The 17,069-nt window shown below is 35.4% G+C and overlaps 3 protein-coding genes across 3 annotated transcripts; 1 reads left to right on the top strand and 2 right to left on the bottom strand.

Moving 5' to 3' along the window:
• Positions 1-4,235: 4,235 nt before the first annotated feature.
• On the top strand, positions 4,236-5,685 carry LOC142529418 (tetraspanin-8-like). The gene is made up of 2 exons (XM_075634960.1): positions 4,236-4,884; positions 5,241-5,685. Exons 1-2 carry the CDS (start codon positions 4,390-4,392, stop codon positions 5,553-5,555), a joined length of 810 nt encoding a protein of 269 aa, XP_075491075.1. The 5' UTR covers positions 4,236-4,389; the 3' UTR covers positions 5,556-5,685.
• A 184-nt stretch (positions 5,686-5,869) lies between these two features.
• On the bottom strand, positions 5,870-8,546 carry LOC142529491 (protein CHAPERONE-LIKE PROTEIN OF POR1, chloroplastic). Its single transcript, XM_075635046.1, has 5 exons — positions 8,294-8,546; positions 8,122-8,207; positions 7,218-7,600; positions 6,253-6,329; positions 5,870-6,157 (listed from the first exon to the last, which is right to left on the bottom strand). Exons 1-5 carry the CDS (start codon positions 8,353-8,355, stop codon positions 6,007-6,009), a joined length of 759 nt encoding a protein of 252 aa, XP_075491161.1. The 5' UTR covers positions 8,356-8,546; the 3' UTR covers positions 5,870-6,006.
• Positions 8,547-11,164: 2,618 nt separating this feature from the next.
• On the bottom strand, positions 11,165-13,992 carry LOC142528925 (putative late blight resistance protein homolog R1B-16). Its single transcript, XM_075634215.1, has one exon. It carries the CDS (start codon positions 13,805-13,807, stop codon positions 11,180-11,182), a length of 2,628 nt encoding a protein of 875 aa, XP_075490330.1. The 5' UTR covers positions 13,808-13,992; the 3' UTR covers positions 11,165-11,179.
• Between the last annotated feature and the right edge of the window lie 3,077 nt (positions 13,993-17,069).

Consider the following 17,069-nt stretch of genomic DNA (forward strand, 5'->3'; position numbering starts at 1 on the left):
CTCAATATGAATGGATGCATGAGTCTCGACCCTCTCGGATGATGAAGGATTATCAATTCTTGGCTGAAAGAATGATAAAATATTGTTTCTCCTCTTTCTCTCTTGATTTGACATTAAAATAACCTAATATAAACAAAATTATTAAATTTAGATTTGACATGCTCGAGGGACCATTTTATGATTCAAATATAAACATAAGATGAAATCCAGAAGTGTGACCATATAAAACGGCACAATCAACTATTGATATGTTGAAAATTGTGAATTGAAACATCACTACAGCAGAAAGTATCCAATATTTTAAAAGTATTTCCTTGCCTTGCTAACCATTATTCTCGCAAAATATCAATTCAAGCCACAAGTGTACCTTACATCAAATTCTAAAAATACTCCCGAATATAAAATTGTCCCAATGAATTCACAAGAAATGTTCCTAACATCCAAATCCTACACTACAGTAACAGATACAGTTGGTTGTGAATTTCCAAGAGAATTTCCAATTTACACATCAGTAGCACCACAAGAGAATTTCCAATTTGCAAATAAAAGTGTTTGCATTAAAATGATAAAACTCGATGCAGTTACAATAGAGGTCTCAGCTACACTACAACATAAAAATCTTCTCTTTGAATCCTTCATTTTTCATTTGTTTGTTATCCTTCGGATTATCCCCTCTACTGCCATATATTAACATGGTCTAAAGAATAGTTCAGGATTAGTTGGGACCCTACCACCACATGCTTCCACTAAACAAGAACATGGTTCACGAAACATTTAAAAAATGAGAGCAAAAAATAATATTAACATGCCATGAATTAATCAACAAACATCACAATAATGGATATATGGAATCTCTCTCATTTAGGGGTGTTCATTAAACGGTTTACACCGAAAAAACTGGCCAGACCATAAATTTCGGTTTTTTTGGTTCGGTTTTTCGGTCGGTTATGGTTTTGATTTTTTGTACTTTCGGTTTTTCGGTCGGTTATGGTTTTGATTTTTTGTACTTTCGGTTTTTCGGTTCGGTTATCGGTTTTTGAATATTTAAAACCGAAAAAACCGAACCGATCATTTAAAATATAATAAATAATAAAATAATTAATATAATTAATCTCATTAGGTTTACTATTTTACCACCTTGCATTTCTTCTAAACTTTTTGCCTTCCACTCCAATCTTTCTCCAGCCTCCATATCAAATATCAAAGTTCTTAACTTCTTTGTTGTTTTCTTCTTAAAATATTGAAACACAGGTATGTAGTTTTTTTATTAATCATTTTAAAAAAATGAAGGATACTCATTTACACAAACCGTAATAACCTACCATAATAACTAAACCGTAATACAAAAAAACCAAAGCGGACCGAATTATAATGGTTTGGTTTAGGATTAGGCATTCGAAAAACCAGTAAACCTAAAAACCGAACCGAAATTTATTAAAACCGAACCAAACCGACCGTTGCACACCCTTACTCTCATTCGAAAAACAAAAAGGAATCAAATATGAACTCAGAAAAAAGCAAGAAGCACGCTTATCTTGAGTACTCGCGACGGTGGTCGCCGGTCGGAATTCCGGGATAAGGTTGCGCGGCGGGCGGCTCACGGCTGATGCTGGGTGAGGAGATGAGCGACACGATGGTTGGGATTTGGGAGGAGGGTTTGACAATTTTTTTTTTTGTAAAGCTACGTGTCTTCAATTTTTTTTTCATTTGACAATATCAAACAATATGGATTTTGAGCCTGAGAAATCATTTTTTAAGCTCATTTTGATAACCATTTATTAGTTGTAATTTGGACCACTGGGCTGGACCAAAAACTATTATATACTAACTGGGTTGGACCAAAACTAATACATACTAATTAAAAAAAATTGGGCCACCCGGGCTACAGCCCAGGTGGCCACAAGTCTTCCTCCGCCCCTGGACATCACACGCGGAAGATGGTAGGTCCCGTGTATAGACTCTCTACTTGGTGAAATGACTATTATCTTCATTTTGATTTCATTTTATACATAATCTTTAATTTATTTCTTATATACAATCTCCAAAATTTTCTTCCATACATTCTTCGATATTTCTCAAGTCAAACATGAACTCTTCATCAACAGATGATAAAAATGTGATATACCATGTAATCAACCAATTGCTCCTCTCATCAAGACGAACACCTATCTAGAGATTATTAGCATGCACTGCTGTAGCGCTTGAATTGAGGGAGTCAAGTCGTGTACGTGACTACAAACATAAACAAAAAATCGAGAACATTTTTTTGGGGCTAAAAGATTATATCAAGATTACTTCGTCGATAATCCCGTCTACAACAATAAAGATTTTCGAAGGTGATTTCGGATGAGAAGATATTTGTTTTTAAGAATTGTGGAAAATTTACAAACTAATGTGACTTACTTTGTCCAACAGAGGGACACAACTGATAAGCTCGTGTTTTCATTACTTAAGAAGATTTTGGTTGCGATTCGACTATTTGCAATATGATGTTGCTGGCGATGCCGTTGGCGAATACCCAAGGATGGGTGGATCGACATCATTGGAATGTTTGAAAACATTTTGTGGGGGATGTAAGATATATTTTCTTAGCAATATTTTGAGGCAACCAAACCTGCGAACATTGCTTGACTAACTGCTGAAATGTTGCAATGGGGTTTCTTGGGATACTTGGAAAGCATTGATTGCATGCACTAAGATTGGAAGAATTTTCCAACAACTTGGCTGGATAATATCAAAGTGAACACCTAAAAAAAATTATATGTGATTGCATTGAGAGATTTGAGTTTGACATGCATATTTCGGCGTACCACGATGAAACAAAGACATCAACATGTTGGAGAGGTCCAATTTTTTCTTAAACCTTGCAAAGGATGAAGCCCCTCCAATGCAGTTTGAGGTGAACGAGAACAAGTATACCATGAGTTAATACCTCGCCGATGATATTTATCTATCTAGGCTGCTTTTGTGAAAACCATCTCCCAACCTCTCTCGCAAAAACATAGGATTTTTGCAAGATAACAAGAAGGGGTGAGAAAATATGTTGAGCGAGCATGTGATGTTTTCCAAGAACTCTGGCATATAATGAGAGATTCATGTCACATGTGACATCAAATTGATTTAGATTATATAATAAAAACTTGTATCATTTTCCATAACATGATTGTTGAGGGAAAAATGAATGATATGCTTGAATATCGTGATTTATCAGCTCGAGATAACAATAAGTGATGTTGTCCTTTAGGATATTCTATCGTAGAGTTCAACGTCTTTTGGAGCGACGTGTCAGCATTCAAGATCGAGAATTGCACCACAAACTTTTAAAAGACTTGATAAAACATATTTGGAGTTTACATATGATGCATATTGGAATTATGTCACTTTTTGATTATGTGTATTTTATATTTTTTTCAATTATGTGTAATTTTTAATAATGTATAATTATATTTTTTAATGTGTATTAATTATTTTTAAAATCCCAAATTATTAAATGAAATAAAAACTTAATATTTCAACATTATCTATGTAATATCATCTCAATATTATTAGAATATACAAAAATTATCAACACTGACATCAGCATGAAATGATGTTACCAACTTTATCTTATCGACTTTCTCACGCGATTGAACGTGTTCTAAAAGACCAAGTTCTCGTGTTTATTTTCTAGATAAAGTGTAAGGAATATCACAAAGCAGATTTATTTTAACAATTTCACTGGAAAACTCACTCACACAATCAAAATATAATATACTTTTTTACAAGTATAATAAATAGTATAACAATAATCACATTTCTAGCTATTGCTACATATTTTCACAAAACACAATCAATGTGTTCTCAATCTCACATTGTTCCAGTCGAATGACTAATTTAATATGTTTTAAATTAATTAATTAATTTCAAATTATCGAGTTAATTTATTAATAACTGTTTTTTTAAAATAATAATTTTTTAAAAATGAAATTTACATAACATAACCCCACGTTTACAGAAATAGCGACCACGTGCGTGTCCAAGAATAACGGTTGCGCGACGTGGCAACTCTCTATCCGTCCACGTCACTGTGCCAAGTCACGCAAACCTATGAATTTCCGAACAACACCTCCTCCAGGGCAAAATCGGTCAAATCACTCAAACCTCACCCGAAACAAAACCGTTTTTTTTTTCCCCTTTGTCAAAACCGTTGCAATATAAGACCCCTGCATTCCACCATTCTTGCCGTATTTTTCTGGCCATTTTACGTTCTCCATCCTCTTCTTCTTCACAGCCAAAAAATACAAAAAAGGGCAGAAGAAAAACCTTTGTAAATCAGATCTTGGTCAGAGTTTTCCTCTACGGATCTGATCACCATTTCCTCTCCTCAAGACGTCATTCGACGACGAAAAGATGGCGAAAATCAGCAACGGCATCATCACGGGCCTCAACGTCGTGACCCTTCTGCTGGCATTGTCCGCCATCGGGTTCTCCCTCTACTTCCACGTGAACTCGGAGTCGGCGTGCCAAAGGGTCCTCAAGATGCCCCTCCTCCTGCTCGGGATCGCCTTGCTTGTTGTCTCGGTGTCGGGTCTGTTGGGCTCGTGCTGCCGCATCTCCGTGTTCATGTGGTTTTATCTGTTGGTGTTGTTCTTGCTCATTGTCGGGCTTATAGTGTTCACGATCTTCACGATCATCGTGACGAACAAAGGCGTCGGGAGAGTGCTTTCGAACAGAGGTGTGGGGGATCACAAGCTTGGAGATTATTCGAGGTGGATGCAGAAGTACGTGATTAATGCAGAGAACTGGGATGAGATCAAGAGTTGCTTGGTTGGCGTGAGATTGTGCCAAAGCATTGAGGCTGGCAAAGAAGAGGAGTTTTACAGACAACATTTGACTCCTATTCAGGTTTTAATTGTTATATATATATATATATATATATTGTTTTAAAAAAGAAAAATTGGGTAAGAATTTTTGAAATTTTAATATGTTAATTAGAAGCAGAAGAAATTTATGAAATACGTAATATTGATAGATTTTATAAACGTTCGTTGTGAATCTTGTGTTACAAAAATGAGCGAGATGTGCAATAAATTTCAAAAATAAAAAGAGCATTTTGAAACATTATGCGTGAAATTTAAATATTTTTTTCTTTGATTGAACTTCGAACTTTCCTTATGATCCTGTTGCTTTTAGGCTTATGATTCTCACTAATATATAAATAATTCTTCATGATGATGTTAATTGTCAACATTGATTACCAGTCTGGTTGCTGCAAGCCACCGAATTACTGTGGCTTCCAGTTCCAGAATGCCACATTCTGGACGGTGCCGAAAGCCGGTCCAGCGCAACCCGACCCAGATTGCAAGGCGTGGAGCAATGTCCAGACCCAGCTCTGCTTCGACTGCGAGTCATGCAAGGGAGCAGTTCTGGAAAACATCAAGAGGGAATGGAGGTTGTTGGCGATCATCAATGTCTGTATGCTCGTTTTCGTCACCATGGTTTACTCAGTCGGTTGCTGTGCTCTCAGAAACAACAAATCCAATGGAGGATACTGGAAGCATAGGCCAGGTCCTTGATCGGATATATAAGAATTTGCATAGGTTTTTATTAAGTACAGACACCCTATGTTTGATGTGAAATAGTATGCACCAACTATTCGTAGCTAATTCTGTTGTTATTAATTTGTTGTTTCATGACTTAAGAATTTATGTTTCATAAAGCACATGAAGCCTGGTTTATCTTCTTGTTATATAGGAATATTTTACCTTTTTTTTATGTTTTCCATTTTGAATGTTGGATTGCTTTTCGTGTTTTTCCAAAAAACCCAGAATTCCCCATTGATGAAATGGACACAAATTTTTTATTGAAGAAATGCAACGTAAAATGTAAATCACATTGAAATAGCATTTGCATTTCAGGGCGACTATTTGCAAATCGCAATCTTAATCATATAGTTAATACCAAAGCATCAAAACATTCTACAAGAATCTTTTGCAATTTCTACACACCACCAGTATGCGCATAGTTTCATTTCAGAAACGTACAGGCTAAAAACAAGAAAATATATGCTACCAGCGATGTTAGAAGTTCAAGCGTCCAAGTCGGCTGCAACAAAGATGATGGAATGAGCGGAATCAGTAAAGAACCACTAATCCAACCCACCACAAGAGCTCCAAATCTGAAATTCAGTTAAAAATTCTCATCAAGTAAGAGAGCTACAGGTTGCATAAGGTAAAGTAAGGGGACGTGAAGTTTTTGCCACACGTAACTCACCCAAAAATGGCAGCTCTAGGCAAGCTTTTGCTCTTGTCATTGAGGAAGTATATGCAGGCGGCCAAAGATAATGCGACCTGATATTGAAAATAGGTTTGTTTTTTATACATGCAGTACAGACTTTTCAAAACAGCGTTGCATCTTCTTTATAACAAAAGAAAGTTGCGTCAACAATAGCATGAAGTCAATTGTTAAATCTTTCAAATGGTCAGATATTGTAAGCCATGAGGCAAAGATTGATAATTCATACAATTTTCAAACAGATATTGTAAGCCATGAGGCAAAGACTGATAATTCATACAATTTTCAAATATCAGTTGGGGTTTATACTACAGGAATGAAGAGATGTAGATAAGCAATAAGAGACCAACCTATGATAGTCATTAAGTTGAAAAACGTAAAAAAGAAGCATCAAGAGAAGCTATGGCTAGTGTCTAAAAAAAGGATTTTTCCTAGATATACTGGAGTGATTTAAAATACGTATCACATAGTAATAACTAACAATAACATTATATGTCAGATAATACTGTTGGAGATCACACAATACATTTTCCTATTAAGATACAGTGTGATACCAGAGGAGTTGAGAAGAAGTGAGACTTATGAAGATGGACATCGGGTGGAAGTGCTTTAAGCATCTCATGCACTGCCAATTTTAGTCATACTAGAAATCAAGGAGTGATTAATGGAGTCCGACTATCTGAATGTATGATAATACCATCTCAAATTTGTGAATGAAATTTCATTGGAAGGTAAATATCGAAAGTAATACTTTTACAGAACGAGATTAGATTACAAGATATAATGCATATTTTGCAATCGACCAAGGTCTCAAAAACTCATTAATAAAACCTTCCAACAAACTAGCTCTAACATTTAAGATTATCTTCAGATCATGCCAGTTAAAACTAGGTGACAGAAAATAAGTACCGACTTTGTGAACAAAACACAAAAGTGAAACAGACCTGGAAAGCAGGTCCAGCTTCAGCTGAGTTCATCACACTCCAGCATGCCATGAATGAAAACAGGAACAACCTTCTTAAAATGATTACAGAAGGAGGAACCTCCACAAAACTGAGTAAGTTCTTAACCCAGGGTGGAGATTCTTCGACCTTCTTCTTTAGCTGGGTCTTTAAGTTGATCTTGGTTTTTCTCCTATTCTTGAAGCTGGTCATCAGCAGTTTTTCGAATGCAGCTTCAACTGATTCTACACTTCTCTCATGACCAGCATATTGGTCCAACAAAAAGTTCCGTGCACTCCAAATTTCTTCCTCAGATGCATCAACAGGTATACCAAGGCGTTTATAAGGATTCCAGATATTCATTCGAGAAAATCTCAAAATGTTTCCTACAGTGATTCCCAAATAAAAAAGGCATAAAAAATCTTTAAAAATGTGAGACAAGATACCTCATATATTTGCAATGTCCAAAAGAATAAGAAAAATCATAGTTTCACCATAATCCTCGGGTTCCAGCTCCACCCCAATACAACTATAGCACTACCATGCATTTTATACCTAAAGCTAAAAACTACATACAAGTCAATGGAATAAGAGTAAAACGGTGTCCTCGTAAACCATTCCACTTCAAAAAATAAAAATAAAACTTAAAATGATAAAAAAAAAACAGATGCCACTTCAGGATATAATTTATTTGGGTCAGCATTACACATGTCATCAACATTATAGCCTAACTGAACGCTCCAAATTTGCCCAAGAACATGATAAGTATGTACACATAAAAACATCATGATATAACTCAATGTCGCGAACATCGTTATACCTCCGACTAACAGCTAAAAAATGGAATTAGGTGTCAACCCCGGCTTCGTAAAAAATGACAACAGTTCTTCTCATTAAAGACATTTACCTCCATACGACGCATCTAATGAGCATCCAGGGCTCCTAAAGATCAAGCAACATGGCTCAATTTTCTTCGAGTTACCCCATATCGAGCTGCACAACAAAACCAAGAATTGGTGAACAAAATAACTAGAAAATTGTCCAAAATTGACAAAATGCAAAATCAAACACCAGCTTACAGCCGTTGGCCGAGGAAAGGAGAGGAAATTAAGGTAGGGTTCGAGAGAAGAGCAGAAGCCATTAGCTTAGCTCTTGCTTCGTATTCCAGTGAATCGAAACACAACCTCAACAACTGAATCAAAGGTTTCTGAATTCGTGAATTTCGGGAAAATCGTTCGTGGAAGCGCCGACCTCCAAATCCGTCCGGTTATATGGACGCTGAGAGGAGAGGAGGATACGAACTTCAATTAAGGAACTATTTCTTGTTTTCGTGTTGGCTTAATTGCAAATTTCACCCTCCATTTATACCAGTTGTCATTTTACTACATGTAATTTTGTTTTAGGGACAACGTTCGTTATAATTGGTCTTGAGTAGGGGTGGTGTATCGTATCATATTGTATCGAAAATCTTATATCGTATATCGTACCGAGAATTACTGGTATAAGAAAATTTATACCGATATCGTATTGAAATTTTCGGTATATCGAAATTTTCGGTACATATAACTAGAATACCGATTATACCGAAATAGTATGGTATACCGAAATTTCGGTACGGTATCGGTATATACCGTTTTATACCGAAAAAAACCTTACATTTTAAATTTTTTTATAAGTTTATTGTTTTAAAATATTATATATTTTAAAAAATTTGTATATTTTTTATGAATTTCGGTATTCCGGTATATATCGAAATTTTCAAATTGCATACCGTTACCGTACCGAAAAATTCGGTATTATTACCGTACCGTACCGAAATATTCGGTATACCGAAAAATCGGTAAATTCGGTATTTTTTCGGTATGGTAATCTCGGTATACCGAAATTTTCGGTATTTTTTCTCACTCCTAGTCTTCAGTCGGAGAACTCGTCGAAAAATGACGTCACATAAGTATTCACAACCTGTAAAATGATTATGAATTTTTCTATTTTGCTAATAATTGATCTCGAATTTGAATACTCATCCAAAATAACAAAATAATTGATCTCGAATTTGAGAACTCGTCCAAAATTTGACGTCTCATACTATGAGAGGAAAAATAATAATCATTTTTAAAAAAATTTTACACATAAAATTCATAATATTTTTTTAAAAAAAGTTACAAACACTTCCTATATATTTGTCGTCTACCATTTTACTACATGTAACTAGAAGTATATATTTATTTGAGTAAAAAAAAAAACAAATTGATTTAAATAGATATTCAACTCGACAATTAGTTCCTTAATTGAAAAAAAAAATGTCATCGAGTTGTGTATGTACTTAGACCAATATACTTTTGAAGAAACACTTTTTAGTTGAAAATGAAACCAAAACATTGATTTTTTTATATATATTTAAGTTAATTGCATTTTGTATAAATAAAATACTCCGTCTCATATAGACATAAATTTTTCACACATTTAAAAAATTAGAAAAAAAAATTCACAAAATAAATGAGTATTTTAATATGATATAAAAAATTATTTAAAAAAAATAATATATTAAATAAATAAGATTATATTAATAAAAAAAATTAGAGAAAATAATATTAAATATAGATATTTAATTACATATTTGAGATGAATGACAAAGAAAATAGGCAAAAACTTGTGTGAGACGATCACACATGTTGTATTTTGTGAAACAGATCTCTTATTTGGGTCATCTATGAAAAAGTATTACTTTTTATGCTAAGAATATTACTTTTCATTGTGAATATCAGTAGGATTTACCTGTCTCACAGATAAAAATTCGTGAGACCGTCTCACAAAAGACCTACTCAAGAAAATATAACATTTATATTTGGGATGGAAGAGTGATTGATTACAAACAAATAAAAGGTTTTTATGTCATTAATCATCTCTTTTTTGGAAGCAATGTCATTTTTTTTAAGATCGAATTTGTAAAAGGTTTTTAATTATTATAATATCATAAAATTTATATCGACTTTATTATTTATTACTGAGATATATTTTTATTTTGTAAAATTTAATATCCAGTATCTTATGTTTTTAATCGTAAAATTTTTGTTGTCATACCATCTTCCCTTCAATGATCATCAAAATTATGCTTTCAACTATCTATAATGGAATCTTTTGATCTACAATTTGTAGACTTATTGTAATGAAACTGAATTGGCTGATTTACATACATCACCATAATGTGCTATCTTCATCAAGCAAATTGCTTTCTATTTGGAGCCATTTCTTTCTGATCAGCCAGAGCTATTACTACATGAACCTGCTGGGATTTAAGCTCTCAGATTAAGCATTGATAGTTGTTAATTGTCCCACATCGGTTGGATAAATAATCTGGAAGTTGTATTTATGGGCTTGGACAATCCTCTTCCCTTGAGCTAGCTTTTGGGGTTGAGTTAGGTCCAAGTTCCAATTTTAACATGGTATCAGAGCTCGGGTTCTACCGTTATGTGTTGGACTGCCTATAATTAAGGCCACCCGTTCTGCCCATAATTGGGTCATTTGTAAACTCGACGCTCCAGATGTTCATTTCTGGGCGTGAGAGGGGTATGTTAATTGTCCCACATCGGTTGGATAAATAACCTGGGAGTTGTATATAATGGGCTTGGACAATCCTCCTCCCTTGAGCTAGCTTTTGGGGTTGAGTTAGGTCCAAGTTCCAATCTTAACACCAGTGCCTAGGATACTCTCATCTGCCAACGACAGTCAATAATGTTTCGGTTGAATAAAATCTCAAGGATGAGCTAACTTTCGGGACTATTGAGGTAAGTCTATGTCTCAATCTTAACAAATAATCAAGAAAACAAAAAGAACTGATAGCAAGACACCCAACTTAATGATCCAAGTAGTTATTCTTTACTATAAAAGGAGGTAATAAGATTGCCCAACAATACCAAAAATTTTCCTCCAGTTCTAATTGAAGTAATAACTTGTCTGTGACCGCATCAACAAACACGAACAAGAACATGAAAGTCAAAATTTCCAAAGTTTTGTTGTTCCTCTTTTATCTTCTCCGCAGAAGAATTGGTTGAATCACTACAGTAAGATAATGAAATTGATCGAAGTGTTGGTATTTCTCCAATACCATATGGGATTTCCTTTAAGAAAAAAAGACTTTCGAGTTGAAGTTTCTCAAGGCGTGGGAAGTGAGAGCTGTCTGCTATCCACTCCTCAAGATCTGTAAAACAAATTCTCAAGGACTTCAATTCAAGGAATTGTCCTTCCACAGGATTCCATTTACGCCCTTTGACCGCATAATCCATCAAATTGAGAGCTTCAAGATGAGGCAGCGAGCCTACCACCGTCAAATCTTCCCAACACAATCCGCATCTTCTCAATGTCAACTTCTTGAGCGAACGTGGAAACCTGAGATTATTTGGCGGCACATTCACTTCACTTTCAAAGAAAAGTGATTGGAGATTACGTAAATGGGCAAGATTGTAAACTTTATAGTAATCCCATCCAAAGCCACTGGGGAATAGCCAGTAAGTAATTCCCAGTTTTTTTAAGTTTGGGATTCTAACAACCACCTCATCTGTACACCTGAAATTCCTTATCTTACAGAGTGTTTGCAGGTTTTTCAGAACAATAATATCTCGTCTGCCATTTCTGCTGTTTGTGCGTGGAGGATCAGGCAAATATAACTCTCCTTGTTCCCATTTTAGATGCCTGAGTTGTGGCATTTCCCATAATTCAGCCGGTAGATTTATTGGTGTCTCACTCAAACTACCACCAATGGTAACAGTCTGCAGATTCCATAATAGGGATATAGATTCTAAATTATTATTCAACAAATATGGAAAATATCGAGTCTTAAAATCAAATATTCTAGAGTTAACTAAACCCACAATATTTTCATCAGAGCATATATAACCCCTTTTTAGTACTTTTTGCAGTGTATGCAGCTTTGTAAACTCTCTGATGGATCTTTGTGCTCTAATAAGCCGATGATTATTATCAAAGGTTCTGGTATGATTGTTGAGGCTATGCGTCATAGTGTAACAAAGAAATTTCTCCTTTTGAGCTTCCCTGAGGCCTAGTTCTCTTAAGAGATCATGCATGGTGCAAGTTTTTATTTTGTTTCTAGACCCGTAATCATGAACCTTGATGAGATTTCTATCTATTAGATCTTTTAGATTATCCTCTGCAATTTCCTCCAAACATCTAGATCTATTCGGTTTAAGAATCCCCTCCGCTACCCATAGATTAACTATCCTTGAAATTCTAATCTTATGGTCCTCCGGAAATATCGCCATATACAGGAAACATGGTTTTAGATGAACAGGTAAGTTCTTATAACTTAAAGATAATATCTCCAAACAGAGCTCATCACCTCCCACGTTTAATGCCGCATATGTATCATTAGCAACACACAACCAATATTCAACAGTTCGACTAGACTTGGCGAGAAGTCCACTAATAGCAACAATGGCTAGAGGAAGTGCTCCACAATTTCTCACAATTGTCTTTCCTACTTCCTCTAACTCAGAAGGGCAACTTTCTTTTCCAAACACCTTGTCACAAAACAAAGTCCAACTTTGATCATTGTCTAGAAAATGTAGTTGATGAGGGGTACACGAGCGAAAATCATCAGCCACCTTTGTTAGTCTCGTAGTGATCATGACTCGACTACCATTGTTATTATCTGGAAAAAACCTTTTTATGTCATTCCAACACTTGATACTCCATAGGTCATCCAACACAATCAAATATTTTCTACCACACAAATGTTTATACAACTGTTCACCTAATTCATCCTCAGTCGGTTGAGTAACTTCTTCACCTTCCTCTTCTTTTCTACATTCACCAAGAACATCCTTCAAGAGGGCTAAAATGATTTCGTGCACGTTATATTGTTGAGAGATTGTAGCCCAAGCCTGTAACTGAAAATGTTGCACGATAAGTGGATTCTGGTAAACATTTGTAGCAAGCGTGGTCTTACCAATACCACCCATCCCAACAATTGAGATGATCCAGAGATTGGATCGGTGTCCGGTGAGTTTCTCCATGATTTGAATCAAATCTTCATCAAATCCCACCATAGTATTCTTGCTATTGGAAGCACCTCGTATGAATGAACCAGCAGTCGTAGCTTTTCTTGGCTGCTCCATAATTTTTATCCCTTCGGTTTCCTTGATCTTCATCACATTTTTCTGTATAGAACCAATTTCTTCTACTACTTTCTGCAAATCTTGACTCAACAGAGTTGAGCTCCTCAATACACAGGGGAGGGTCATTTTTCTAGAACAAAGTTTGAAATAGCCTAAATAACTAAATATCCCGCTTCTTCTCCCTCTCCTTTCAGCTTCAGAATCTTCAAGAATTTGATCGACCACACGACTTGCAATGACATCTTGTGCTGCATATGCTGAACTTGCAATTTTTTCCTCCAATGCCTGAATCTCATCTCCCCTTGTCAGCGAAAAATCTTCAAGAAAATCTTGCAGGAAAGTAATATTTTCGAGCAGAGAATGGATCTGGGCTTTGTCAAGAACAGCAATTTGGCGCGGTGGGTATTGCAATAACTGGTCAAGAATGTGTCCGAGAGAGAGAAGAGATGCATAAGCTGCCATTGCTGATTTCTGATTTCTCAGTGCCCAAAACCAATCTGTGATTTCATGCGCCAACGTTGGCTTTACCGACGTAGAATTCCCAGTTGAGACAGTTGAAAACGAGGATCGATCTTATGTTTGGAAGGAAAATGTGCAGCAGCTTCAAAATGGTTTAATCAAAGGGAGCGTAGGGAGATGCACCTATTTTTTTCAACAAGTACTACACTTGAAATATCAACGGGTGCTCTTCCAGATATCAGCAACTCTATAGAGCTTCAAATCTACTGTTCCTGGAAAATAATTGAATGCAAAGTGAGAAGAAGAAACTCACTTGAATGGAGAACCTTAGTTCAAGAGGTGATCAAATCCAAGATATTATCTTTTCCGCATATAATCATAGAAGATCACATAAACAACTCGAGATAAAAAAAAAACTAATCAAGAAAGGGATGGTTATGCTGTTTATCAAGAAAGTGAAGCCCGCAAAACAGAATTAAATTTAGCAACACTTGATATGATTTATCAATCATCCAGATCCAAAAACAGAAGGAAGAAGAATCAAAAGACAATACTACCGCTGCCACTGTTCGACGATAAATCAGGGGAGTTATCAAAACGTTGGCTTTACTGGAATCCATTGTCCACTTTGAGTGATCATTGTTAGACCAATAATTGAGTCCACTTTGGACAATTTTTACCGATATTGGAAATTGACAATAAATCTCCAACCGGAAGGAATGGTTGCTAGTAAACGTATATAAAATAAATTAAAAACATTATAATGTGTGTATCAGAAGTTATTGTTGTGCTCTGGTGTTGTTAACACGAGCACACAACATGCAGCGGAAATTAAGTATTAACACACAAATATAACTTTAATAAATTAATATCAGATTTAAATTATGCACAAGTACGAATACTTGTGTAATGGCTCATGGCAAAAAATTCACTAGAAAAATTATGTAAATTGTTTACACCAAAACAATACTAGTGAGAAAACAAAATCAAATTCCTTGACACTCCAAGGAATTAAAAATGCATCAAAATAAATCACATAAAAACTAGATGCATAAAATAAAAACGTATTGCTTAAAATAAACACAACCACTCTTCGATCAACATTCTGCGTCAGTGTTGTTCTTGAGTGTTGTCAACACCAATCAGCAACACGGTATATGTGAATCAATCACACAAAATCTTCAACACGAAAATCTTCAATATCTGAACTCTCCGTGTGTTCAGAAAAATCCAGCAGCTCTCATACGCTGTAAAGTGATCAACCGATCACACAAAAACGTCTCATCAAAATAGGCTCGGCTCTCGTATATTTCTTCTATGCAAGAACTCCTTAGCCGACCTTTACGTGCACTCCCAAAAACTCCAGCAGCTCTTCTCCACAACAAAGTGATCACACAAAAACTGTAGAGCAAATATATGTTAGACACTTGTGATTTCTTCTATGTGAAAAGAACCATGTCCAACACACTGAAAAGCCACTCTCCACCAAAAGCCTCTTCTTTCTCTAAAGCCCTTCTTCTCTCTCTCACTAAAAAGCCCCAAGTACGACTGTAAGACTATTCATATTTATATCTATGGCTTGACCTAAAAGTTATTCAATAGAAGAGTCCTACAAAATATGGAAACAAGATTTTCATTAGATATAAAACTCTTTTAAACATGGATAAAATATCTTGGAGATAAAAATCATATTAAAAACAAATCATATAATATCTATAGATAAATCAATCAAGATCTTATCATCTAAAAATAAATCAAGCAAAATATTATAATCTAGAAATAAATCAAATAAAATCTTTTAATCTAGAAAGACAAAATCTTAAATTGATATTATCAATTTAGCAAAATAATAAAGGAATAAAATATTCCTTTCAATCTCTCCCTTTTTGACTTTTTGGACAAAACATCCAAAAATGATAATCTTGGTAAGCATCACAGTCAGTTAAGCTCCCCCTGCGTTAGAATGTGTCTCCCCTTGAGTCAAAGTTCATCTCCCCCTGAATTAAACATGTTAGAGCACTGGTGTTGTTGACAGTGTTGACAACACCATCGTTAGAACACCTGAAAACATAAGAAGACATACGAATGAGAAATTCATTAATCACGAAAATATATATAAGAGCAACACAAAAACAACATTAAATACAGAGTATAAGTATTCATTCAATCTCAGCAACTCCATATTTTTGGTTCTCCTACTCCCCCTTTTTTGCCAGAATGTAAGCCGACTTCCAAAAGTGCCCTCTACTAATTCACTTGTTCTTCTTAGTAAGCAATGAGTTCTTTGGCCTTTTGAATCTGCTGTAGATCAAACTCAATTTGTACCTGTAAGTGAGAAGATAGAACATGACAAATCCATTGGGAGTGGAAGTGGACGAGGACGTCGTGTTGCCAACACCAGTGGCAACACCAGTAGCTGACCAAGGTAGGTCCAGTTTCCTGTTACCCTTGAAATAAGGTGAAGCGATCTTGAGGGTTTTGCTCACATCACAAAGGTTTCATCATCTTCTTTTAGAAACCCCTATAACTCAAGTATCCCAAAGATCAAGAAGAAGAAAGGAGTTCAGCAGTGAAAGCATTGATGTCTTCTGTGTTTCATTTTCTTCATCCGCGGGGGTATTGTAGAATTCGTTGATGACAGTTGGGGTGAACTTGACAAATATAGCAAATAGTCATTGATCTTTGAAGAACATCATAATCAAAAAGAGTCAATGTTGTCCACGGTGTTGACAAAATCGGACTCAACATCAGCAGTATCTTCAGCCACCTGTAGAACGTGAGAGAAAGTTATAAAGGTTTATCAAGAGTTATACACAAAGACGCACAAGAGAAATCACGAGAGTAAAAAAAAGATTGCAAGGGTGAATGAGAACAAGCAAGAGTAATTACCAAAATCAAACAGTAAAATTGATTCAAACTCGTGTTACGACGATTTCAAAAGAATATCCAGTAAAACTAACGTCGATTATAACTCACTGACACTAGTATACACATAAATTCAAAATCTAGGTAATCAAGGTTTTTATCAACTGTCATAGGTCAACACTGATATGTCACTGCACATGATGAATTCACGAAACAAAAATCAATATGCATGTCCTAAATATGCCTCCAATATGATGAATTATCAAAATGTCAGGCAGTGTATAAACTGTGCTATGTCAGAACTTGGTGTTGGCAACACCTCCTGGCAACACCACTGAGTTTTATTCAAACTTCCATAAAATTTTATTTTGATTCAGAAATGGTAGCTCCCACACTAGAA

This window comes from Primulina tabacum, chromosome 16 (assembly GCF_025594145.1).
Source record: "Primulina tabacum isolate GXHZ01 chromosome 16, ASM2559414v2, whole genome shotgun sequence".
In the NCBI taxonomy this organism is placed as follows: Eukaryota; Viridiplantae; Streptophyta; class Magnoliopsida; order Lamiales; family Gesneriaceae; genus Primulina; species Primulina tabacum.